The sequence below is a fragment of the Stegastes partitus genome, unplaced genomic scaffold, assembly GCF_000690725.1.
Source record: "Stegastes partitus isolate 25-593 unplaced genomic scaffold, Stegastes_partitus-1.0.2 Scaffold1224, whole genome shotgun sequence".
Classification (NCBI taxonomy): Eukaryota; Metazoa; Chordata; class Actinopteri; family Pomacentridae; genus Stegastes; species Stegastes partitus.
In genome coordinates this window covers 119,542-146,236 of record NW_007578955.1, presented here as the reverse complement: position 1 = coordinate 146,236, position 26,695 = coordinate 119,542, and the positions used below count along the sequence as shown (strand labels likewise).

At 42.1% G+C, this 26,695-nt stretch overlaps 2 protein-coding genes across 4 annotated transcripts in view; one reads left to right on the top strand and one right to left on the bottom strand.

The window, feature by feature from the left end:
- Positions 1-22,738, top strand: part of capn1 (calpain 1) — a 32,074-nt gene extending 9,336 nt beyond the window's left edge. For all 3 annotated transcript variants that reach the window (XM_008297489.1, XM_008297488.1, XM_008297487.1), the window contains 19 exons: positions 2,669-2,787; positions 9,819-9,952; positions 10,796-10,964; positions 14,047-14,130; positions 14,631-14,716; positions 16,228-16,302; positions 16,642-16,802; positions 17,424-17,584; positions 17,703-17,714; positions 17,792-18,003; positions 18,922-18,961; positions 19,052-19,117; positions 19,208-19,265; positions 19,432-19,496; positions 19,663-19,731; positions 19,929-20,007; positions 20,110-20,226; positions 20,395-20,453; positions 20,543-22,738. In XM_008297489.1, coding sequence (XP_008295711.1) covers positions 2,669-2,787; positions 9,819-9,952; positions 10,796-10,964; positions 14,047-14,130; positions 14,631-14,716; positions 16,228-16,302; positions 16,642-16,802; positions 17,424-17,584; positions 17,703-17,714; positions 17,792-18,003; positions 18,922-18,961; positions 19,052-19,117; positions 19,208-19,265; positions 19,432-19,496; positions 19,663-19,731; positions 19,929-20,007; positions 20,110-20,226; positions 20,395-20,453; positions 20,543-20,569 — 1,793 coding nt within the window. In that variant the 3' untranslated portion in view covers positions 20,570-22,738. The remainder of the gene's footprint in view (positions 1-2,668; positions 2,788-9,818; positions 9,953-10,795; positions 10,965-14,046; positions 14,131-14,630; positions 14,717-16,227; positions 16,303-16,641; positions 16,803-17,423; positions 17,585-17,702; positions 17,715-17,791; positions 18,004-18,921; positions 18,962-19,051; positions 19,118-19,207; positions 19,266-19,431; positions 19,497-19,662; positions 19,732-19,928; positions 20,008-20,109; positions 20,227-20,394; positions 20,454-20,542) is intronic.
- Positions 22,739-22,851: 113 nt separating this feature from the next.
- On the bottom strand, positions 22,852-26,132 carry pnp5a (purine nucleoside phosphorylase 5a). The gene is made up of 6 exons (XM_008297490.1): positions 25,902-26,132; positions 25,051-25,220; positions 24,865-24,968; positions 24,505-24,680; positions 24,178-24,368; positions 22,852-23,570 (listed from the first exon to the last, which is right to left on the bottom strand). The coding sequence occupies exons 1-6, from the start codon at positions 25,922-25,924 to the stop codon at positions 23,353-23,355; spliced, it is 882 nt and encodes a 293-aa protein (XP_008295712.1). The 5' UTR covers positions 25,925-26,132; the 3' UTR covers positions 22,852-23,352.
- Positions 26,133-26,695: the final 563 nt, after the last annotated feature.

Here is a 26,695-nt window from a genome sequence, read left to right as displayed (position 1 = left end):
ACTAAACCATGCGTGAATCAGCTGTGACCATCAGTCATATGACCAAAATTCTGAACATTTGTGGCTGAACTAGGTTGAACTGCAGGCTGTGTTCCCACAAAGCAGAGCAGAGAGGTGTGGGAATGAATTAAAAATCAAAGTAGTAAAATATATACAGTACATCAGTTAACTTTAGTATGTTTGGTAACACCTGTGAGCACTTCCATATGAAGATGCTACTTAGAGCTGGTTAGCTTAGCATAAAGACTGGAAACAAGGAGAATCAGAGGTAATAAAATCTTCCTACCAGCAGCTTTAAACACTAAAATAATAATATGTGAAGTCTGCTTCTGTAATCCGTTCAAGTATAAAAACAATCACTTGTGGTTTTACGTGCAAGATTATTTCCACGGTGAACGCTGCTGCACCTGACAAGGAAATAGTCAGGTGCACCTGTGTGGCCTTTGATATGAATAAGACAGAGGTTAAGAGACGAAAAATGAGCAAACAAATGAGCAAATGGTGACGGATGGCAATGAAACAGAGAACAGAGATAAAAGTCAATTCAGCAGTACCAGTAACAGTTTATTGCCTGAGATGTTTTCTGCTCGACACAGAGCTCCATCTATAATTCATGCCTTGTTTCTCTCCGTCACATCTGTAAACAAGGCCACCCTCCCGTCCGTTTCAGCAGATCTGCCAACACAGGAAGCGACGTTCCCTATCGCCAAATAAAATGCTGAACTGAAGCTGCCTTCGCTGTCAGAGGAGCAGCTGCACTGCAAAACAATAAACCTCAAAACATGAAGCCAGGAAACATTTCGCTTTGTTTTGCATGACAACTAAAATATACCACGATGGAATCAGCTTATCTGTTCGATGACCCACCCGCCGCTATCAGGGGACGCATGTGACACATAAAAGCTAAATGGCCTGAAATGTCTCCTTGGATCACTTTGGTATCGCAGTTTATCATTGACCCTCTGAACCCAAAGCGGTTTCTGGGCGTTTATTTGCTCCTGTTCGGTCACCGTGGGCTCGTTTTCTAGTGCAATACAAAGTCCTGCACATTTATGGAAACAGAAGAAGCATGACTAGAAGTAGAGAGAAGTCAGGCGTGTGTTCTGTGCAGAATGACACAATTATCACGCCAAAAATCTAAAGAGGAAGTAAAGACAGAAGTTGAATTTCATTGATTGTTTGATTTATAAAGAATGTAAAAAGATGAAATCGACATATACAACATTTTTCAAGTGCCCACAGATGTAACCAATACTGGGAATAAATGAGAACGCTGTGTACTCCAGATATTTTACCGCTTTTTGAATTGTTTCTGTGCTCGTCTTCTCTCTGCTCAGTGTAAACACAGTGTGGAAAATTTGAATGAAATATTACAATTTGAAGCTTAGATTTGAGATTTAAGTTTCTTGTGGAAGTCACATCATAAATGAGTAGTTCAAGGACCATTGGAAATGTCTGTTGATTCTTTCTGTCATTACAGTTTCTGGCTCTAACATGCCTTTTGAACCTGCAGGCAGGATTTAAGCTTCAGAGGGTTACACACAGGAAACTCTAGCAAGAACAAAACTGAAAGTTTCAAGAAACCTTCAACGGTATTGACATGAGAATAGACCAATCAAGAGCCTCCACAGAGCAGACGACTCAGCAACTGTGATGGGAGTATCTCAGATCACATACCACAGCCTGCATGTGTGGTGAAACTGCAAAAAAAAAAAAAAAAAGACTACGTCAGTCAGGGTGTTCCCGACCTCCAGCCGGGAAAATTTTGCAATACAGTAAAGCTTAACAGAAAGGACTACTGTGGCTCAAACCCATAGTGGGATTCCTTCTAACAAGCCCAGTGCCTCTCCCATTTCCCAGAGGGCAAAGCCTGTGCAAACATAGTTCCTGTCTCTTGCCTTTACTGAGCTGTTAATGGGTGAATTCCAATTTTATGAGTGTCTTCCTACCGAGCCTCCAAGTGCATTCATGCTTTATCTCAGCAGCAGTTAGACAGTTACATAAAATAAGTATTTGACTTCATGTAGCGATGAAGAGAACAAAAGTGACTGTTTAAGCTCTTTACATATATTGGACTGGATCTGCAGGAATCTGTTTTTATTTAAAGGTCCCATATTGTGACACTTTACAGCAAATGAATGAAAGTGTCTCACGTCCCCAGGATGTGTCTTTCATTTTCTCCTCATAAAATGCTACAATGATGATTCATTTTACCATGACCATGTAACCACAGGGTTTAGTTCTGCTCTGAACAGGCGTCAGCTGCATTGCTGCCGTCAGCGCCCCCTTCAGGAAGAAGACTCTCTCTGTGTCTGTGATTGACAGCGTGAAGCAAAACAGTTTTACCACACGACAGCTTTTTAATGTCTGTCTGTGCAATCAATATGCATTAAACTATCCTCAGATTCATAGCTGTTGTTGTTACTTGTGTGTGGCTACAGCTATGGCATATGTAAATGTCTTTACCTCTTCACAGCTTTTACTTTACGCCTTCAACTTTGTAACAACCACAAAATAGATTTTCACCATATGGGACATTTAAAATCAGAGTCCAGCATCTGTTCCTCATAACCAACCTGCTGTCACTCATGTTCGTCATGATGGACACCTTTGACTTCCTGCTCTTAAGGCCTGATCCTGGGTGTTAACGCTGTGTTTGTGTGTGCAGGGGACTGCTGGCTGCTGGCGGCCATCGCCTCGCTGACCTTAAACGACGACCTTCTCCACAGAGTGGTTCCTCATGGTCAGGGCTTCCAGCAGGGATACGCCGGCATTTTTCACTTCCAGGTGACAACAGCTTTACTTTCTGCATTTTAAATATGCCCACGATACAAACACAACAAACGCAGCAGACACCGCCCACACTCAGCCTGCTGGGAGCAGATGATTTGTGCTGTCAGTCCAAATGGAGTTTACTGAGACCGCTACTTATGATTCGCTTCAGTTTCGCTTGAAATAATTAGCGTTCTCAGCTGATTATTTTTGCATAGGCTTAATCCAAACGTCCACCTACAAGATTTTCATGGTACATCACTGTCATCCTATCACGTCTACAAGGACACTGAGGAATGAGATGATCAAGTATGCTAAAGCAGACCTCATTCATTTCTGTGGATATTAATAGAAAGTTTTTAATAATACCATGAATGGCATTTTATGCAGCATCTGTCCAGAATGTGACACAGAGATTCACTCTGATCTCTAACAAACGTTAAGGTACCAAAATAAACCTGAAGTTTTCTTTTAGGCTAAACTGGAGCTGCACTAAATGATGTCTGCTGGATTTATAATGACATTTTTATTTTGACGCTGAGTCAGCACAAGGTCCTCAATACTATCAGGAGATTTTTACCCTTTTTTTTATACCCCCTTCTTTGACAAGAAGCCCTCAGCCATTCACTCATTTGTCCACAAAGCAGCTTTCCTTGTATTTGAAATAGTGCTGATATCGTAATTTGTTTAATTCATTATAAATAAAAAAGTGAATCACTATAATGTTACCGTCACTTTAAGTAATCCCTTTCTTCTGTGAGGATTTCCTGATTTTATTTTAATGCTTTTTTGTGATATTAGAGTCTGGAGGAGCTGTTGTTTAAGTTATGATGTGCTTTTGTTGTTTCCGTCTGTCGTATGAGGTGCAGTCAGAAAGTTCAGAATCTACATTTGTAAACAGCAAAAACTTCACAGGACTTCATCATCCCCATGAAAGTGCTCTCCTTGTGCAGCAGTACACTGCTCCTAGCGCTCCTGCCGCACTTGAACGGCTCCCTGCAAGTCCTGTTCTGTCAAACACCTTCTGGATCTCCTCCACTGAGTCAAAATGGCGATTCTTCAACTTGAATTTCATTTTGGGGAACACAAAGAAGTCACAAGGAGATAATTCTGATGAATTGGGTGGGAAGTGATTTTGGTTTTTTGTTGCTGTTTGACCTCTGTGTCGTAGCCACAGACCCACCTATCATCGCCAAAGGTCAGCTTATTACGGGCCTGTAGACAGAGTTCCACAAAGACTTTGACACGGTGCTGGTCCATCGTGAAATCGCAAATTCACAGCTGCAAGTGCCCACAAAAACTTGATTGCACAACATCATGCATAATCTCTACTCATGAGTGTTGCTTCTTGCATCTCTTGCATGCACATGGCCCTCCATTTCTGTGCAACAGCAGCAGAATCTGAACTGTTCGATTGCACATTGTATCATGTTACAATAGAATCACTGGGAAATGAAAGCTAGATTTTTCAGTACCCAGTAGTTGTTGGCCTGATGTGAGCTCTTATACTCAACAGTACCTAATATGTTGTGCCACTTAGCAAAGGGCTTAATTTATTCCTTCTCTCCCCAGAGTTTCTCAGCTAGAAGGGGGATTTCAAACACAGTGTTTCTGTCATGAGCTCCTCTTTTCACTTGTCAGACTGTACTGAGTCATCCAAGATAACTAACCTCACGAATCCACACCCAGTCAGCCAGTGAATACACTTCACCTGAGGGGGTTTGACTCACTGTCATACTGATTTAAGCACACTCTTCAAGACTGGCCAACACCCATTTCTTTATCAGAGATAACATTTTTTTTTTTTTTTTAAATAGTCACATCTATCTTGACAAAGCAAACGCAACAAACGCTGATCCTCTGTCTGATGTGCTGAATGTAGCTCAGTATCTCCTCCTGTCTGAAGGACCAGTCCGGCTGCTTTGTGACAAAAATACTAAATACTTTTAACAGGAAGCTGAGGCTTATCAGCAGAACTGTGTTTCACCAAATACACAAAACACACAATGGATGTACACACTAAACCAAATGTGTGACCGCAGCTGCTACACACTGGAGCAATGACACAGGTGTTGGCCTGATCATAAACCCTTTTATGCTGCAGTGCGTTGAGCAGGAGAACAACACACCCATTCAGGTCAGCACAAGATAGGGAAATGTATTACAGCAGTGGTTTATAAATATGCGCCTTAGATTTGAATGTGGTACCAAAATGTAGGAAGTTCTGATTAGAGTGTGCAGGCACTTTTTATTATTAATCTCTGCAACCAGCATTTGTAGTCTATCTAAGTGTCGAATTGTTTGTTTAGTAATAATTCAATTAGTCCAACCACAAGTTCTCAGTTGGACTGAGGTCTGGACTCTGACTGGGCTACTCCAGAACGTTCGCCTTGTTGTTGTTAAACCATTTCTGTGTAGCTTCGGCTTTTTGTTTCAGGTCAACAAATATCCAAAGTTGCAGTTTTCTTGCAGGCTGCATCAGGTTGTCCACCTCTGTACTTTGCTGCATTCATTTTACTCTCTACCTTTAGAAGCCATCCGGGGCCTGCTGCCTCGAAGCATCCCCACATCATGATGCTGCCACCACCTTTCTCACAGTGGGGATGGTGTATTTGTCAGGATGTGTGGTGTTTGTTGTAAACATAGCTAGAAAAGAATGTTCACCAGATGACTTAAATCTATTTGTTAAGAAACAATCATCCTGGAATGATTAGGTAGTTTGTTTTTTTTATACAAAGCTGTGTTTTTTTCTGTGGTGCTTTTTCAGGCTGCGTTGTGTTCTACGCTTGTGGTAAGAAAAGTGAAGTGAACAGTGTGATTTACCAGATGTGTGTTATGTAATATGTAGTATTGCCTTTTAAGAACTTGCTTGTTGCTTCTTTTTAAAGTGGCTTAATTAAGCTTTAGTATTCCCCTTTATAAGTGAACAAACCTGTTGTAGCTGATTATAGCATGTAAACTCCGTCCTAGAGTGATTATGCAACATACAGTATAGTAGTGCCAGAAACAGGAATTGGGACATCTGAAACTATTTAAACTTTAGAAAAGAGCACGCTAGACTGCAGGAAGTCTATTCTTGCTTAGTCTTACTGTTCTATTCTCTTTCGTGTCTGTCTCGTGATGTCACATGCCTCCTGATCTGGGCCTGAGTGTTTCCCTGTCAAGCCTATCTCCGCTGAGCCCATCAGCGTGTCTGTAATACAGACTGGGGGGACTGAACTAAAAAGTGTTGCTAAACACTGCTCATGTTTCTTTCATGTTTCATGAAGAAGCAGCTGGAGAGACGAGTGAGAGGCAACTGCAGACTGAAAACTAAATTCAGTCTTGTATTGCTTTGCTGCTTAAGTAAAGGAACAAACATTGAGAAGACATTTCGTCAACAATCACTTCCCTCCGTGTGAGGCTGCTTTGTCAAGGAGCACTTTGAGCTGAGTCGGCTGCAGCCGTTTGATGCAGTGAACGTTTTGCCAACCAGACTGTCAGCTTGCCAAGAGAAGGGAGGAGGAGGAGGAAACAAGGAAGCCCTCACATCAAACACGCTTATTACAAATGCATAGGGACCGAGATAAAACACAACCGCACACAGACACACACACATGGCCTAGTATCCCTTCTGGATCCCTGATGTCAGCCTGATTGCTCAGTCATGGAACAGGCTGACTGACAAATCAAACTGGCTGCAGTTGCACATTCTTCACACATGCATACACTTCAGACACTCACGACTATGATTGAGACCCGATCCTCTCTGAGCTGGAAACTGTCCACTTTTCTGGGATGTCCTTGAGAAAGACGCTGAAATCCTTTCGGCTCTGGGCTGCTCTGCTGACTCATCAGATATCGGCAGATCGATAAATACCGGGACACAGACACACAGAGCTCTCATTTACACGAGTCTGCCGGGGCTGGTGACTCAGTTACAGAGAAGTCAGCCAAGGGAAAGCAGAATATGCTCACTGATTACTTCCAGAGACACTGTGTTCGTTTTTACTTTGTCGAATACAGCTGTCCTCTATATGGATGTATCACTCTTTGCTAGAATGAGCAGAAATAATGCTTCGATTTGCTCCGAAGCCGCGCATGCATGTGTCGTATGTGGAACTGTACATGAATGAAAGCTAAGTGGCTTGTTGCCCCAGTTTCATCGTCCTCTTTCCCTGTTGCTGGTCCGAGTTTTTGCTTGATCCTCTTTTGAAGATGTTTGTGCTGCTGCCAGTACATGAGCAGGTTTTTACTTTGCATTTGTGTGCCGTTGAGTCTTCCCAGGATTTCCTATTGTATTCATTTGGATCCTTTAAGCCTCTGGATGAGTTACCCAAACCTGAATGAGTCATCCCAAAATGTTATTATGAGTGCTGGCTGTGGGAAACTTAATTGGTTTAAGAAGTAGGAAAGAGAGGAGGGAGTGTGTGTGTGAACAAGCGAGGCAGGGAGACAAAAGGAGGAAGAATGAATTATGAACCAGGCAATCTCAGCCTTCTCAGTCAGAAACAAATGAAACCGTTAACTAGGGCAGAATCCTTTATGATATTCTTATTATAGCTCGTGTTTTTTCTCAGGAAGCCTTGACAGTTTGTTGAACTGAAGCGAGGATTTCTCAGGCTTGAAGGCTTGACACAGATGCGCTAAGAGTTGACTTCCCTCAGTGAGGCTGGATTGTCGCTCCCACGTAACCATGAAATAAAGGCCCCAGCAGTGTCGAAGAGTAGAAACAAGAAGTTGTGTGTGCTTGCATGTTCGCCGGGGGCAAGTCTGTATTTGTGTGTGTTGTCTTCAGCTGTATTGTGACAGAGCTCCTCCCAGAGGTGGCTTCAGAATTCAACTATTCATCCGTTTGTCTGTCTTCTTGCTGCACATAAACACAAATGACACAAAAGTGCATTCTGTAAGCTCACAAAAACACACACACACACAAGCTAATTGCCCCAACGTGCAACCCGATACATGCACAGGCATTCCAGCTGTGCTCCTCTGTTTGCTAAATGACATTCCTGCAACTCCTTTGTGCTGTTCCACCCTCTGTTCTACAAATTTGATTACTTTGACAAAGAAGTATTCCCCTCATAAGACCAAGACATGATTACTGCACTGTGAGCGCTTCCTTTGCACAAACTTTATCAAATTAGTGCCTCGGGGGTTTCTATACACGTCCAAGAGCAACTGGTTTTTCAGTTTGCATTTGCACAATATTTGCACATTAAAATGCTTCACAAACGGCTAAAATGAAGAACACGTGAGTCAAAGTGACGAGAGGCTTTTATCATCGAGATCAGGTTATGCATTCTAGTGATTATTTCTATATTTTGGGTGTCAAAAATACCAATGACATTTGGAAGCAGGACGATAAAGGAGAATATGTAGCTGCATTAGTGTCTGCAGTCCGGTGTAGGAGGCCTCTATTTGAAGCCATGTCATATTTCCATTGTGTAACTTACACCTTTGATGATAGAACATCAAGAACACCGGAGCTTTTATGCATTTCTATTGTTGTGACTGTGATCAGGAGGCTTGTTAGAGTATGTTCTGAGGTTTTTGTTTGATTCAGATCAACTGCATTAAAACAAATATAAAGAGCTGAATATTGGCAACTCGCAGTGACTCAAATCTGCAGCTCTAAAGGCGAGTATCGAGCTTAACCGTTAAGTGTTCCTACATATTTTTTGGTTGTGTTTCTATGGAGCAGCAGAGTCAACAACAGAGCCTCTGGGACACTTGATTCAGTTTATTTTGTTCTGGCTCTACACCATATCCCCCCCACCTCCCTTTCATTCAGCCTTCTAATGTTGACTTGGTTTCTTCTGCCCCCTTCTGGACAACAGGCGTATAGCTGCATGTCATGTGGGAAAAGAACAGCAGCTTTTCAGAGAGCCTTTTTTCATATCACACTTCAGAATTCACCCTGCCCTCATTTTGCCTCAGTTCACCTCCCTCAATGCAAGCCTTTGTTGTGCCTCCTGGTTCATCATCTTGCCCTGGAGATCTGACAGACATTTCAAAACCCACAAAGGGAAAATTAAAAGAAGTTTCAGTGAGCTTGTCTGAGTTTTTTTTTAATGTGTTGTACAGTTGACTTGATGAGCCGGATCTCTGCAAGTTCTCTGTGCCTGAGAATTATTGTAAACAACTGACAGCAGGTAAATAAAAGTGAGTGCAGGCAGGTTGAATCACAGCCGCTGTGGAATGTGAACTAATGAATTGCAGGACTGGTTTAGAAAAAGTCATTAGTTTGGAGGCTTTGGAGAGACTCAGGATTAGACTTGATGTACGAGATCAGGTTGAATCACAGAAGCAGGCTGATATCTACAGTATCTGTCTCATTTGTGTGAGAACAAGAGATATTTTGTCTTCTTTGTTCTGTTTTTAAATAGGTGTAAGTTGAGATCAATGAAAGTACATCTGTCAGTGGATGCATCCAGCTGAATGAATTGGACTAAACACTAGAAATAAAATACATCTGACTGATTTATTTTTAGCAATAGAAGCCTAAATCCTTTCTCAGATCGGACATATTGTGTTCATCTACCCTATATTCTTCCTCTTCTTTTCTTTCTTGTGTATTTTTTTGCTGCAAACTAGATTTTTGCATTTGATCAAGGTTGCAAATAGGAAATATTCAATGTTTTTAAGTTAAATAGGGACATGCATGAGAAAATATTGGTTTGTTTTTGTCAAAATGTACACCAGAAACAAAGAATGTCACTATAAGTTTGGCTTCCTGCAAAGTGACATTACTTCTAACTCGACTTATTTGGGATTTCTTAGAGATCGTGGTAATCCATCGACACCATTCACAGTTATGAAAGCCTATGAAGAGCACTTGTTTAGTCGTTCTTTGCAGCCAGGACCTCTGACGCCACCAGCCGAAGTATTGTGTCATTTTCTGGAGCAGAGTTCTGAAACATGTCCTCAAGTCAGAACCATGTTTTTGACTAATTCTAATTAAATCCAGCAAAGGTATTTAGGAATCAGTCATACTGAGAACCCAACAAGAACATCGGACCATGCTCATGTTGTTCTAATAGTGTTCTATGCTCTCTGTCTTTCAGTTCTGGCAGTTCGGTGAGTGGGTGCAGGTGGTGATCGACGACCGGCTGCCTGTGAAGGATGGAAAGCTGCTGTTTGTCCACTCAGCAGAGGGAACCGAGTTCTGGAGTGCGCTGCTGGAAAAGGCCTACGCCAAGTAAGACTGATGGACAGGGCAGCAGTGGAGAAAGGCTGATGATGATGATGCAGTCACACCATATCCTTAAATGCATGTTGCCTGTAACGTCATTTTTATTTTCCACTTTAGTAAAATCAGCAGGTGTGTTTTAGGTTGATACATGCATTTAGCTTGATTTTTGCACCTTAAAGTGAAAGCTTGTGCAGCAAAATGTGCGATATTAGAGAATACAAATGCCTTTTTTTTCTGTTTGCACCTAATACCTATAGTAAATCCACCACGATATAAATGTGTCGTATCTTCTTAAGTCGTAGTCTAAACAATCAATCACAAGTTCAAAAGTACAAACACTGATTTTAACTGAGGTTCAATTCCAGCTGAATCCCAAGGCTGAATAATTTCTGGTTGAAATCTGAAAATTGGATGTAGAAAGTGCCAAAGTGAGAAATACGTGACGCTGATGAAAAGGCATTAACAACTTAAGGCTCCAGCTGCTTGAACAGACAGCTGTGGTCTCAGCTGTAAATCTGGTTAGAGAAAGTGAAGCGCTGCATTGTTCATAGAAGTGTGTGTCTGCCAAGTTCAGAGAGTTTCCCAGCTGTGTGTGATGTAAAAGTGAGATTGATGCTTTGTTACACTGGCTTAGTTTCTGTGCAGGTACATGCTCAAATATGGAGCTCTGCACAGTGTGAAGCGGTGAGAGCTGAGGACAAACTGTACGCTCTGTACAGTTTCAACAGCCATTAACAGACACATCGAGCTCTGCAGTATTGTCATTAATTCTGGCCTCCATGTAAGCTCACATAGCTAATAACTCTCTATGCGCTAATTCAAAGCTTTTAATCTTTTGCCGTGTCTCAGGTTGAATGGCTGTTATGAAGCTCTGTCAGGCGGCAGCACATCAGAGGGATTTGAGGACTTTACAGGCGGCGTGACGGAGATGTACGAGCTGAGGAAAGCCCCCCCGGACCTCCACAGCATCATCGGCAGAGCTGTAGACAGAGGATCACTGCTTGGCTGCTCCATTGACGTCAGTACCGCAACAATCATACACCCTCTGACCCGAGAAAATGGGCAATTAACACAGATTTATCACAGGCTGTTTATCACTACTGTCATGTTCTGACATGGCATACCATTCAGACATAGGACACTTTTATGTTAATGTTTCTCACGGCTTCATTCAGTTATACACAAGACAGTGACAGAGACAGACACGGTACATGCATGATATTTTCAATATGCACAAGATTGGACAGTCAGTCAAGTGAAGTATAAAACATGAGACCACAGAATGCTTATTACAACTTGGTGGATGTTCTAAAAGTGCATTTCAATACTCGTACTACTGTACTATTTAATATGCCAGAAGAAGATTTTGAATGTCCCAATGCCTTCTATGGGAAATCTAGTACCACTTGTTCTGCACCGCGAAAGATTCATCACATACGTCACACTGCCTGATGTGAGTCTAAACAAGCTTAAAGAGAGCACAGACAGATAACAGCCCATTCAAGGGCAATCCTGCTTTGCAAATACCATACTTCTTCTTTTTACTTCAAATTTTCCACTACAGACTGCAACAACTATGTGAGGAACCTGGTCAAAGTTTAAGGCGCAATATTATGACAGAATTGCATGTTTTAAATGTGTGCATACTGCATGTAACAGTTTGACCTTTGCAAGGGCAGCTCGTGAAAATACAAATAGAAAGTGTGTGATTGGCAATGCAGGGGTTGTTTTTCTCATGTTACTGCACATTTTGTGACTTCACCAAAACAATGGAGGGAATTAGTTACTTCCTTGAGTTGTGTGTCGCCCACTTTACATAAAAACATTCTCCACCAGTGCATTGTAATCCTGTGGGTGTGTATCTGTTCATGCAGTCACAAACAATTCAGACTTGTGCCGTGTTAAAAGTGACACGGAGATGTTACTCGGCTCAACCTAGTTAGAGTGCCACTCGGCCTTTTACAGAAGAGTAAAGGCGCTATTGTGTTGTTTTCAGCTAAAACAAGCTGTAAAAAATCTACCCAGTCCATCCAACTAATCCTTCAAAATTGTACCCTCTACCTCTACAAGCCTTCCAGGGCCTGCTGCAGAGAAGCATCGCCACATCATGATGCTGCACCACCATGCTTCATGGTGGGGATGGTGTGTGGGTAGCGTTTGGTGTCACGGTGTCTAAACTGATGGCCAAAAAGCTCAATTTAGATCTTATTCATCTAAACAACCTTATTCCAGTTGTCTCTTACATGCTTTCTGGTGAAATCTAGTCAAGAATTTTTTTTTTTTTACGGTGACTCTTTCTTTGTCATTCTCCTATAAAGATTTGACCGCTGAGGAACAGGCACCAGTTGACTTTCCCATCTCGGCCACTGAGGCGTTTAAATTGCTTGTAAATGAAATTGACAAAAGCAATAAATGGGAACCTTTTTATTTGGACTGCAAACTTAAAAGATGACAGTTTGTGTCCACAGCTTGTTTTAGGTGATTTTAGACACTTATTGCAGGTTTAATTTAACGTCAAGAGTTCTTGCTGTAAAACCACATGTGGTTTATTTATTTTTTTGTATGCATTAAACAAAAAAGATACGACCTGTACATTAGTGAGGTTAGGTTAGATATGTTGCTTTGTTTTTATTCTCTGTGCTAAGCTAAGCTAAGCAGCAGTCAGGGCTGAATGTACATTTGTCATCCAGATGTATTAATAGAGTGCTATCGATCTTTCCATCTAGCTCTCGGCAAGAAAGTGAATGAGCTTCCCCACCAAATGCCAAACTATTCCTTTCACTTATCTGGGATTGACAGGTTCAAAAATGACGCTGTCAAAGTAATCATATGAATATTAAAATTGTCTGATGTAAATATAATGAAAACAATTCATCACCTCAGTTTTCATTCCCTCCTGCAGGTTTTAACTGTAAAAGCAGATGACCCTGTGCAGCTGAGGTCAGCCTTTCTCAGTCTCAGCGCTCTGCACAACAATTAGCTACTTTACACTAATTTAATGCCATACATGCAAGTTTAAACAATAACTGAAGTCATATAACTACTTAAAATTTACAGTTCCAGCTTTTCCAGTGTGATAATACTCTGGGAATCTTGATGATACTTTAAATTAGTTTAAGGTTTTTGGTTTCTTGTGATTGGTAAAAGGCACTTCAGCTCTTATTTTAAATGATACATGAGAAAATATATTCATTTTCAATTTATTTTAATGATAAAAAGTTGCAGAACTAAAGTGCCTCCTACCAATCGATCAGGAGCTAGTTTATGGTGTATGACATGGTGTACTCTCTTTAACTTGACCCTGCTCAAGGGAGGCTGGAGGTCAGAGTGAGCTGGACATCAGCAAAGAAAAGGCTGGAAAGGTTAGAGATAGACAAGGTTTAACCAGGAGAGGGCAGTGAAGATTGAGGAGAACACGTTAAAGTTGGCAGGAATTCAGTATGTCAAGGACACTTGAGCAAAGCATATGTTTGCAGACAAGGAGGACTGAACTCTGTCTGTCTGTGATCAGTATGTCTCCCTGTGGGTCTCAGTTTGGGTACGAATCTGCCAGATAAAAGCAAAAGTAAACACACTGTCTTCTCCAGAAAAGGTGAAATAGTAAAATATGGCATTTACACTCCACATTTATTGCTTTAGGTTTGACTTTGTGTGAACAGTTTTACCTGAAAAACTTGAAAGGAAACTGATGGTATGCAGAATAAATAAGGAGTTAAGTTTGACGACAGTGTTCTCAAGCATTATGTTGTTCTTTCAGAATGTTATTCAGTCTACAGGCGAGATCGTGCTGCATCTCCATCAGGTTCCACCCATGGTGTGACTGGTGCCATGTCTGTGTTTATATGAGCTGAAGCACCCAGTGACAGTCGTCTCTCTAACGCAACTGTCACTCTGTGAAGGTTGCTAATGTGAATCAATGATCCACAGTGACCGTGACCGCTCTCTGTAGATGTCACTAACCCCGTCACATGCGGTGCTCCAGGACACACATACATTTCCTCCCGTCTTTGTTGCCATCCGACTGACTTTGTGAATCTTGTTGTGGATGTCGGTGACCTCTGTTTTATTTACTTGTGCGTTCTGTGTTGTTTCCGTCTCAGGTCTCCGGCTCATTTGACAGGGAGGCCGTCACGTTCAAGAAGCTGGTGAAGGGACACGCCTACTCTGTGACTGGTGTGGACGAGGTGAGTCGTAACACAGAAGGTCAGTGGACATGTATCATAACTAACTGGACTTTGACAACTCCAGAAACTGAGCAGATGCATGATGGATGAACATGTAGTCTGAATTTGATTTATGGATTTGAAGTCCCTCTCCTCTAAAAACTTAATGTAGCAAAGTTACATATTTAAATGCTTTTTTCCAAATAATCCCCTCAATCCTCTCTTTTTGTCATTAGAAATAAAGAGATGAGAATCTAGTCATGCTGAAGACACTTAGAAACAGAGATCATCCCTGATATCTTTCTCACATGATGAGTAAAGTCCAACTCACATGAGAACACGTGATAAACTCTAATTTCTGCTTTATACCAAATGCTCAATTGATTGAAATGACTTGAGTGTAACATCCTATTTAGGACAAACCTGAAGTAGGAACACATGACTGTGTGCGGCCCATTTGTGCAGCCCGAAGAGGCAGTTAAACGGAAACATGAACGTCAGGTGTGTTTCTTTGCCTTTAGGTGGTGTACAGAGGAAATATGACAAAGCTGGTTCGCATCAGGAACCCATGGGGGGAAGTGGAATGGACTGGAGCCTGGAGCGATAAGTAAGATTTAATCAAGGACACAAATGACACAACCTATTACAGAAAACACAAATGGCCTAATTTCCTGTTGAGGCAGACTGACACCGTAGAGAATTTAAAAGCTGTTTCAGAGAGTCTTTGGTGATTATTTTGTCTTGCATTGAATTGATATAACCTTATATCGTGAGGTTGACAAAATGCCTTTGTTGTGTATTTATAGTCATTACTGCGTTCTCAGATCTAAATAAGTCCCAGTCAGACAGACAGACAGACAGAACAGTGGGGGAGGATGGAGAAATGTGAGAAATGCAGTTCCAAAGTAAAAAATTCCAGATGTTCTGCCCTCTGGCGATGTTACATCACAGCTAAATCGACCACTTTCAGTGCTGCTTCTCTCACTGCTGCAGTGAATTTGCAACTGTACAATAGATTAAATAGAAGAAAACCCTCATGACAGTTTTTTTAGTACAGATTTCATCACAGCCTTCTCCATTCTGGTGATTTGATGTCTGAAACTGGCCGCTGTGCCTGAACTAAAGTTGTCAAGAATCCACTAACTGGAACCTAAGTCTGCTAATATTTCCACTTTTATATCATAAGTCCTTCACTGAGTTCAGTTGTGAAAGCTGGCAGACTTGGCAGACGGTTTAAGGTGAAATATCAAAAATAGCATCTGGTTGGGATCAAGTGGTCACACGGTGAGTTCATCTGCCAGCTGACCGCCGAGTAGGTCAGAGGTCAGAAGATATTTATTGCTCTGCAGCTGCTCTTAGCACTTTTCTAGTGTGGTGTTATAGCAGGGAATGCAGTGCAGAGGTTTTCAAACTGTGACAGATGAAATAGTGAGCTCATCGGTCAGCTCCTCCATTTGTCCAACTGTGGATTTTTAACCATTGTTGGCTTTGGATGTCTAACTTTGATCCAGACGGAAATATTTCAGTATTTAATCAAAGGATAGACATATTCACAGACATTCATTCTATAGCTTCCATCACCTTTTCATCTACAACAGCTCTGAGGGTCAATGTTTGTTGATATTTATTGTTATATCTGTGAATTCACATTGAACACCAGTTAGCTCAGTGTTTTAGTGCTTTCTTTATTTGGGGTCCGAAACTCTGTAAAATATTTTGGCAGATGTTTTAGAATTTCCTGTTTCAATCTTTGTATATTCACCCTCAGAACATGTTACCTGAGAAGTCATATTAAAGGTTCAGGATCTCCAGAATTATAGCTCCCACAGCCATGAGATTTGCTGAGGACACAGACAGAACTATTTCCCCAGATTCAAATGATTAAGTGACTCCAGCAGAGACGCTATTGTTAATTACTGACCCTTGAAATTGGAAAAATGTGTAAAATTCTCTAAATTCAGCCGAATAAGTCAACTGTGTACAAAATCCTGGACGGTGCAGCAGAATATTTCCTCAACTCTGTCAGAGTTGACACAAACTGACCCATCTGTAGCCTCAGCGCTGTCAGTGGATAGTTCATTTTTACACAGTCGTATGTTTCCTGTGTGAAATCTTCAGCTCCAGAGAGTGGGACAGTGTGGATCGCTCCGTCAGAGGTCGCCTACAAAACCGCAGCGACGACGGAGAATTCTGGTGAGTGTTCGTCTGAAATACAAACACTTACGATTAGTGTCAAATATAAATGACTAAATGAAATGGGCTCTACAAGGTCAAGATGAAATTCAAGCCATCAGAGCAGAAAATAATAGAATATACATCAAGAATGACACTCAGACATGGTGGACGTACGCTGCTCTGGCGCTGTGTTAGTTTCCCACAGCGCTGCTTTATTTCTGTGGTCTGTTTGACGTGTGTATTATCTTTGTGTCAGAATGTATATACTGGAATTGCCAGGGTCGTTTTTCATCTACGCTAAAACAAAGTTCCACTCTTGGACTTGCGACGGAACAATAACGATAACCCGTCTCTCAGGATGTCGTTCAGCGACTTCCTGCGTGAGTTCAGCCGTCTGGAGATCTGCAACCTGACGGCCGACGCCCTGCAGAACAGCCAGCTGAAGAAGTGGAGCTCGTCGCTGTATCAGGGCGAGTGGAGGAGAGGCAGCACTGCTGGAGGCTGCAGGAACTTCCCAGGTATGAACTACCCCAGTGACCAAAGGGAGAACTGCTGAGTAGCAGATGGAGGGAAGTGTGGGAGACAAATAGGAGCGTATTTTCAGTTTAATTTGTGCATTTCTGGTAATAAAACCCTCTCACAAGACCCATGTCAGAACCTCATGGTGTTAAATTCAGTTTACGGAACACTGAACACTTTTTATTTGGTATAAAAATGTTTAAATCATGCTGGTGCTGAAGGAGGGAGGGAAGATTTGGGTGAATTTCCTGCAGGAATGTGAACCAGTGACTCCTATTTAAACAGTGAGCAATAAAACAATGGCCTGTTTGCTGAATAAATTCTGGAAATGCCCCATCGTGACCTGCATGGAAGTGGAGTCTGCTTTCTTGATTTGTTGTGACGTGGAGTCGAAAATGTATTTTTTTGCTTCTCAATTGAAAACCCCCCACATAATTTCAGAAATGCTTATAGTGTTTTTGATCACTGTTGCTCTACTTGTCATCAATCTTTTTCACAAAAGTGCCATTCGGTATTTATCGTGACAGACTGGACTGTGTATAAAGTACTTACAAACCTTATTACTAACATTTTAGCTTGAATGAAGAAACAATCAGACTTTGTTAACCTCTCGTTTCCAGCAACTTTTTGGCTGAATCCTCAGTTCAAGATTGACCTGCAGCATCCAGACTCTCCCGGCCAATCAGACTGCAGCTTTTTGGTTGCTCTCATGCAAAAGGACCGCAGGAAGAAACGGCGAGAAGGCAAAGACATGGAGACCATCGGGTTCGCCGTCTACGAGGTACGAACATGCCAGAAAACTCAGCTTGTAACACTTGTGTGCAGCTTACACTAACAAATACCTTTTCTGTGTTTCTTATGTCGCTGATAATAATCTGTTCTGTCTGTTGTCTTTGCAGGTTCCGAATGAGGTATGAGTTTACCTACTTCTCATTTTCTGATTGTTTAGAAATAGAATGAAATGCTTACTCTTGACCTTCCCTCTCAGTTTTCAGGGAGGTCGGGAGTTCACCTCAAGCGAGAGTTTTTCCTCACCCACGCCTCCAGCGCTCGCTCAGAGCTCTTCATCAACTTGCGGGAGGTCAGCTCGCGGTTGCGGCTGCCGGCTGGCGAGTACATCATCGTCCCCTCCACCTTCGACCCGCACAAAGAGGCCGACTTTGTCCTCAGGGTTTTCTCCGAGAAGCCTGCCAACTCTGAGTGAGTGGCTCCAACTAAGATGTTTGAGGTGGAAATGATGTTAATCACAGGGGAGCTAACGCATATGTGGAAGTGTAGCAGTGATCTGATTCATCTGAGACCCTGAGATGCAGGTGATGAAGACACTGGTATTCAAATATACACAAAGGGACAATACAGGCAAAAACCACCTACGACTAAAATGAAAAAATTACAGATAAAATATATGAGAAGTTTGTAAAAAAGAGAAAACTTTTAGGTAGATTTCTGGGTGTTTCTTCACTGTGGGTCCATTTTTCACTGCAATGAAAAGTCCTGCACCTCTACTGAAACAGCATAAACATGTCTTGAAGTAAACATCTCTTCTATCCAAAATTTTAATGTTGTATATCATAAAAAAAAAAAAGTTGAATGTCTTTGAGTATCTATTTTACAAAAATCTGAAAAACACCTGGATCCAGCATCTGCAATATTTTGTGTCCACAGTGGTTCCCAATACTGGAAAATAAACAGATATTTTGCTGTTTATATTTTTAAATTGATTCCATACTGATTGCAGATTTGTCACTAATGCCTTCACATTTGCACTGAGGAGCGCAGATTTTTTGTTTTTTAACAGAATCTCACTCAACAGAGGGTTCATTTTTGGCAAATGTTTTAAAAGAGACACATAGAATAAAGTGATTTTGATGAAATACCGCATTTTTAACCTCAGATTTGGTTAATTTTCCAAACTGAACCACATGTCACAGATTAGTTGTTAATATAACGCGAGAAAGTTGAAAATCTGTTAAATATTTTGGCTTTTACAGTTTCTAGCTCTGATAGATGGTGTAATTTTGGCATTTTTTTAAATATCATTTTGGGGATCAGAGGGTTAAAGAGCTTGTAGCTTTAACACATATTTCAATATATTTTTTTTCCTTCTTTCTCTGTTAGGGAGCTGGATGATGACGTTATCGCGGAGCTTCCAACAGAGGTATAAGAAAGAGACGACTGACACTTTGAACACATGACCGCTTACGTTGTGTGAAAATAAAAGAACGAAATGAACAAATTTCTGTTTCAGGTTCGTGTAGATGAGAGCCAGATCGACGCAGGCTTCAAGAGTCTCTTCCGGCAGCTGGCAGGAGCGGTACGTTTGCTCTGCTGGAGGTGCAGATTGGAAAAGTGGTTCAGTGTAAATGAACAGGTCATGTTTACTGACCTCTGTTTGTGCCAACAGGACATGGAGATCAGCGTGGCGGAGCTGCAAACTATTCTGAACAGGATCATCAGCAAACGTTAGTGGAAATCATTCCCATCATCATCAGAGCGTTTTTGCCTACAGCTGCAGTTTAATTTTACATTTTTCAAAATGTCATGTGTCCAGTTTGGTTGAAGGTTTTTCAGTATAAACTGTTAAAGATGTTCTTGTCTTTGTTTCCGTCTTCTTCCTGCTGTAAACAGACAAGGACCTGAAGACAGACGGCTTCACAAAAGAAGCTTGTCGCAGTATGATAAACCTCATGGACGTATCCTTGAAACTGTTCTCCACTGGACATACATCTGGAGGACAGGCCCACTGGTTTGTTGGGTCCTTCTTGTCTCACCTCTGGAGCTTTGACCTCTTGTGAGCTTAGAAATGCTGTGAAAAGTTCATCCAGTGACCATGACATGTTCCTTAACTCCTCCACTCAGAACGATGGCAGCGGTAAGCTGGGCCTGGTAGAGTTCCATGTCCTCTGGGAAAAGATTAAACGATACCTGGTGAGACTGAGCTCTGATTGGTCCAACAGGGGGATAGGGCTAAATATTGGCTTTGATTCTGACTCACGGTTCTTGCATCAGCCTGTTGTTTATTTTGTCTGCTGGCCAGTTCTCTTCTTTTGCTTGTCTGCTGGTTTCTTTCCATTTTTTTTGTTTCTCCTCTCTCTTGATGTCTCCATCCTTTTGTGCCCCGCCAGACTATATTCAGGCAGTTTGACCTGGACAAATCGGGCACCATGAGCTCCTACGAGATGAGGATGGCTCTCGAATCTGCAGGTGCGGTTCGTTTTCACATCGAAACAAGGAAAACGAGGCATTCTTTGCACATTTAAAAGGTGTTGCTGCTGGGTTGTGAGTTAGTTGTGTGCCCTCCTGCAGGTTTCAAGCTGACCAACCACCTGTTCCAGCTGATCATCCTGCGATACACGGAGGACGACATGGCGGTCGACTTTGACAACTTTGTCACCTGCCTGGTCAGACTGGAAACCATGTTCAGTGAGTGGCATTACTGCAGCCCTTCAGCACCTCAATGCAACACTTCACATATTATCCCATTTTAGCTACAATAAAAAGAGGCAAAAGCACCAATAAGCACCTTTTTATCACCTCACTTTACAGCAGAAACCTGCAATCTAAGTGCTTCTCATGTTCCTCTCTCTGCAGAAACCTTTAAGACCATGGACACAGATGCAGACGGGCAGATATCCCTAAACTTCGTTCAGGTACAGCTGAGCAAACTCCTCCCACACTTTGCTATTCTTACAGACTCATGTACATTGTGATTTATTGCCGTGCTCTCCTTGCCCCACAGTGGATCACCCTGACCATGTTTGCCTAGAGACCAGCGGACTCCTCTGTAGCTGTCGCGCTGCATCCTCCTGCAGCTCCAGGCCCAGTTATCTCTTGTTTTCAGAAGTGCCTTTCCTCTTCCAGCTCTTCCTCTTCTTCATGCTGCTTGGTGCTGAGGCCATCTGACGCTTTAAAAAAAAAAAAAGAAAGAAAAAAAAAAAACACCTGCAGATTCATCTTTACAGTGCCTGTTTTGGAATCGTGTGCCAATCCGTCATTTGCCGCTTCTCGTTGCCTGGCTGTTCGCTCTGTGATAGCTCTGACAGCGAGACAATACAAAGGTTTCTTCAAGGCAGAGCGAATCTGGAGGCAGAAATTAATCTAGTGTTTAGATTTCAGTTTGACAAAGTAACTTCTGTTAAATATAAACTGGAAATAAACAAGTCAAACCTTTTTACGTTTACTCCTTAGCCAAGCTGTAGTCAAAGTTGAAAGAAAGACCAAACTTAATGTAAAAAAAAACCCCTAAATTAATAAATGGAATAGGGGACAATAAACACTACATCAGTAATTGCAAAAAAAATTAGGATGAACTGGTCATCATCATCTTGTCTCTTCAGCAGAATCAGCCTGGTTTATCTGTTCTATTATCTATTATTCTATTAGTTTCTGTTCGTCTTTCAAGTAGGACTTCAACAAAGGATTATTTTCATTGTAGATTATTTTCTCCATTACATATTTGGTCTATAAAATGTTTCCCAGAGCCCAAGATGACGACCTCAAAATGTCTTGTTTTGTGTACAAACCCAAAGATAATCCGTTTACTGTCATCGAGGAGGAAAGAAACCAAAAATATTCACATTTAAGATGTTTGAATCTGAGAATTTCTGTTTTTTTAAGTAACAACAAGCTCAAACCTGTTCATGAAAATAAGCAAGTTGAGAGCTGATCGATTTATTGAATCGTCGCTGCAGCTCTGATGTTCCATCTTTGGTTTACTTGCATCACAATCGTGTTTTTTTCTGACCACTGCTCTGTAGCTGAACCAAGAACTTTTGCCTCCACTGTGGGAATCTTGAGTCATGGTTTTGCCTCTTTCAAGTTGGTCAAATTTCTGAATTCCTTCTTATCAGGACTGACCATGAATGATGACTCATTAGAGATTCAAGTTTATATTCAAATTTCTACTTCATAAGCACTCAGTTGGAACCGATACATTCAACTGCAGAAGTCAATCATTTGTGCTTGAGGACAATCTTCTGGGAACTGCTCTTGAAGCCGCTGCCTGTCAGTTATCACAGCCTCGGTGCCAAATGTGGTCCAAGTGGAGAGCTGCTGAGTGTTCGGCTTGTTCTGCAGCCCACTCCATGTAACATTCAGTATACACGAATGTGAGTATAAATCTCGAGCAGGTCCTCGCAGCAGCACTGCTGGCCTGACATTTTCTGTTTACATCTTGTGCCAAACTTTGCTTTCACCTCAGCACTGAGGGCTCATGAAGCTTTACTGGGCCCCTGCAGTTTATGCAGAGACGATGGCGGTGTACTGTATCGTATAGAATGTGTTCTATAAATCTACTCCTGCATCATACATACCGGCTTATCATTATGCATGGCACTTTTTACAGACTTGTTTTAAAGAATATGAAAAAAAAAACAAAAAACACACATTTTACCTTTTATGCTTTTATGTAATTTTTGGGAACTGGATTTCATCATAAAAAGGGATGTGTCAGCCTTGTTTAATCTGTTCTTTCATCGGGAACAAGATGTCAATATTTTAAGGGAAGGCAAACAATTATGCAAGAGGGATGGCTACGTTGTGTGCATGCATTGTGAAATGTGACATGTTCTCTGCTTCCTATACCTTCTGCTCTAGTGTGGGGAGCAAGAGTTGTATTTGAAGAATAGTATTCCATGTATGAGGGTCTACAAGAAGTCAAAAGACAAAACTGTCTCTTCTGCCAATTATTCTTCAATCATTTTTTTTGTCTTACATAAATGGAAGAATTGCTTAACATCAAATGTGACTGCCAAATCCAGTTTGTTGCAGAGTAACGCTTATGTAACGTTGTGTAATGTTTACAATAGCAACATTCTTGGTTTCTTTGAACCCGTTCATCATGCAACACATGGGTTTACTGTGCGGCTTTCTCTGTCCGACCTATACACACTTTGAGAATAAACATCAGGAGGTTTTTATGAATCTCTGAATTCATCATCGACTTATATTTGTGTTGAACGTGCCAGTCAAGGGTGACATTTTGATGGTTGTAATGAGTCAGAAAAGTACCTCCCCTCCACATTTCAAAGAACCACACAAACCAACTTGTTATAGTAATAAATAGTACTTTTAGTAACAAGTCATATTAAAAAACAAACACAGTAAAATACCTTAAATCTGCTAATGTACATTTCAACAACATCATAACATTAAGATCTTTACAGCAGATTTTTGCTCATTGTTAAGTTAAATTGCAGACATTTATAAAACTTGATCACATATTTTAAGTTAGAACAAATACGCCTTCTTTACAAAAAACCCCCCCAAGAAACTGAGAAGCGACTTTGTCTTGGAGCTGCTCAGTGGAGGAATGTATGTCATGCAGGGCACAGCGACATGAAACAAAGGTTGTGTGCATTATTTAAATTTACATATACATCAGAGATTCTTCAGGTGATCATCTTTTGACCTAAGACAAAAAAAAACAGCTCACCTAAAAGACAAAATAAGAGGGATTTTCTTTGGCACGATAGCAATAAATGGCAACCATATCCACCTAAAGTGTCCTTGAGTTGTACCACAACACTGAACTAAAGCGCCTGGCGTCTCTTAGGCGTAGTTGTTGTTGTGCTCGATCTTGGTCACCATGGTGGAAACCAGCCGCTCAAGCTGCTCCGCTCGCTGCTTCCCCGTCTGAAGCACCTCCTCGTGGTTGGCCTTCTCCTCGCTGTCGTAGTCCATCACCGCCTGGTTGGTGATCAGCGAGAGGGCGAAGACGCGCATGCCGCAGTGGCGCGCCACGATCACCTCGTGGGCTGTGCTCATGCCTGCAGGGCAGAAGAAGACTCGCATTAAAACATGTGGATAAAAGAGCTACAGTTGTCATTTCACAACTTAAAACCTTGACTTGTGATGGAAGGTCTCCATAGCTCACCAAAGAACTAAATATGGGCAAATAACGTGAGAATAATCACAAAGAAACCCTATGTAATGCAGCTTTAAAGTTATGTTTCTTGCTGTCCGGTTAAAGTAACTACAGTTGCATGCAAATGTTTGAGCAAATGTTCGAACACATTGATTTTTGAAGCAAAAAGAAATAAATAAAACCCCTGCAGCAACTTCTTTACTTCGAAGCGGTCATTGCAGTTAACTTGCTTCATTTTAGACAGTCATGGGTGTTAGCACATGGTTCACAGGTTTGAAAGTGTTTTAAAAGCCCTAGTGTGTCAATCAATGCCTAATAATTTCATGAAGGGTTTACAAGTAGAGCAATGACCCCAACTTTTGCACATGCTCCAGGTGAAGTGATTTATTGATGTAATTTTACCATCTGAAATAAAAAAAATGCAATTTGCCCAACTTTTGCACATAAATGTCAAAAATAATCTGCATTGTTGCCTAATAATCACCACTATGTTGATATAAACTACTCACCGACAGCATCGGCGCCCAGTTTGTGCAGCATGCGGCACTCGGCAATCGTCTCGAACGATGGTCCGCCCAGCACGCAGTAGACGCCCTCCTTCAGGAAGTCTCCATAGCCGAGCTCCTGGCCCACGTCCATGGCCAACTGCTGCAGCTCTCTGTCGTACGCATCGGACATGCAGGGGAAACGCACACCGAACCTGCAAGAGGAAGAAATGACAGGTGAGTGAATACAGAGGGTGGAGGGAGAATCATTGCTGAGGTTTGGTGTTGCAAGACTGCTCTTGTGCAAACACACGTTTGCATTTTTTAAGACTGTACAAGAACAACAGGTACCTCTCATCATTGGGTCCAGCCAGCGGATTGTTGCCAGCGAAGCCGGGCATGTTGAGGTGGTCTTTGATGATCATGACGTCTCCCACTTTAAAGTCCTGGTTGAGGCCTCCGGCTGCGTTGGTCAGCATCACTGTCTCGACACCGAGCAGCTTGAAGATGCGCATCGGCAATGTGATCTGGAGGAACACACACAGCGCATACATAGACATTATGTAATCATTCACGAGGCACTTCGGTTTCAAGCAGCATGACAGCATTTCTTAAAGGTCATGGATTACACGGAACACTGGCTTTTAAAGACGTCAAACCACATCGGGTTCAAGAGTGCAACCAGAGGAACTTGCTGCAGGATGAACTCACCTTCTGGATTGGATATCCCTCGTACAGGTGGAAGCGTCCCTGCATGCAAACGCACGGCCGTCCCTTCAAGGTGCCAAACACCAGCCGTCCTGCATGTCCGTGCACTGCGAGAAACAACACAACCGGTCAGTAAAGATCAGGAGTTTAAGTGGAGAACGTACGCTTGAGAAAGGTTTGCTCTCTCACCAGTGCTCTGTGGGAAATTGGGGATGTCCTTGTAGTTAAAGGCCACCTGGTCCTTCAGCATGTCGGCCAGCCCTCCGAGCCCCGAGCCGCACACGATGCCCACTATGGGTCGGACGTCCGTCTGGGCCAGCAGCCAATCAGCAGTGGCCTTGCAGTCCTCGTAGCTGTAGCTGGATGACATGAAATAAGGTCAGAGGTCAGAATGACACTCCAGGACGACTGAACACAAAGGTTAGGGCATTGTCAGATGGTGTTAAAGTATCATCCCTGGCTTCTTATCAAGCCGGGGATGATACAAAGTGACTGCTGGAGGATCAGCAACAAAGAAACTGATCCCATTTTTGGATTTTTTTGGACATGTTTGTGCCCTCATTTGCCACCAAGTTCAGCTTCAACACTTCTCTTTGGCCCCTCATTCGTTTTAGTAACATGTGATGTGATCATTACTATCACGTTACAGCTTTTTTCTGGGCAGCAGGCCCAATCTGGGGACTTATAAGGGTGTGACTTTTGATACACACTCTCACACACACATTCCTCCAGAATCTCAGCGTGTCACAACCACTTCACAGTCACTTGGCTGCTCTTTTAAAATCCTTTAAATCAGACAAAGTGCGAGTTTCAGCAGAGTAGCTCCTAATTCATTGTGAAATGACAGGCAGGATTAAATGAATGGTTTTCCACTTAGCCCACTGCTGCCCAGTGCGCATGTGCAATTTCTTTTTTTCATTTTTGGCCCTGAGCCAAACATATTTTTGCTCCATGTCGCAACCGGCCCACGAAGAGGCCATGTGTTCAGCAGCATGGGAAGAGAAAACCTGAAAGTACAGTCTGTTCAATAGTGTACTCACCCTTTGTTTGCCTCAGGAAACATCGCTGAAGATTCAATTAAGTGTCTGAGGTAAGAAAAAAGTAAAAGTGTGGCTGCGCAAAAGTTCCAAAGTAGAAAAAGAAAAAATCAAAGCAGAGCTGTTTGAAATATTATCAACAAGCCGGATGGAATTTTTTCTTTTAAAAAGTTCTTCTTTTGAATTTCTTCTTCAGTTAGTGGGTCCTGTTCAAGTCTTCTGTCCTTGTGGCAGGAGCGCAGTCGCCGGGTTTATTATAGGCCCGCAAACTGCGCTCCTCCTCCAAATGACGCAAGTAGCTGCGGCTGCGTCATTGGCTCAGCGGACACACCTTCACCGCAACTCACAAGACGTTCAAATGTACATCCTCTCCCCTCCCTGTTCCGGGCAGCACAAATTCACTGGAATCCCTCTTTAATGACAGCACGAAGCTTCGGCAACATCACACTCCTCAGGTCTTGTCAGTGAAGGATCTCTGGATAGTTTCCCTTCAGTTATTGTCTCAGATGAAAAACGAGACGTGATGATGAGTTTTGAGTCCAGCTTCGGTTGGGAAATATTCCGTTTGGAGCGTCACGTGTGTCGGATTCATCTGATTGTTGTTGCTGCTGTTGTCGTCATCAGTCTTTGTGTTTTCATGGATTGTGTGTACATGTAGTTCCATGAGTTAGCGCATGCTCAGTGGTACACAAAAATACACTAACGCCAGCTGCAAAGGACTGTAAATAATACAGTAAATCCTGTTTTGTAGATTAAGATCCCACAGCACACATATCTGACTGTTATCACATATTGTT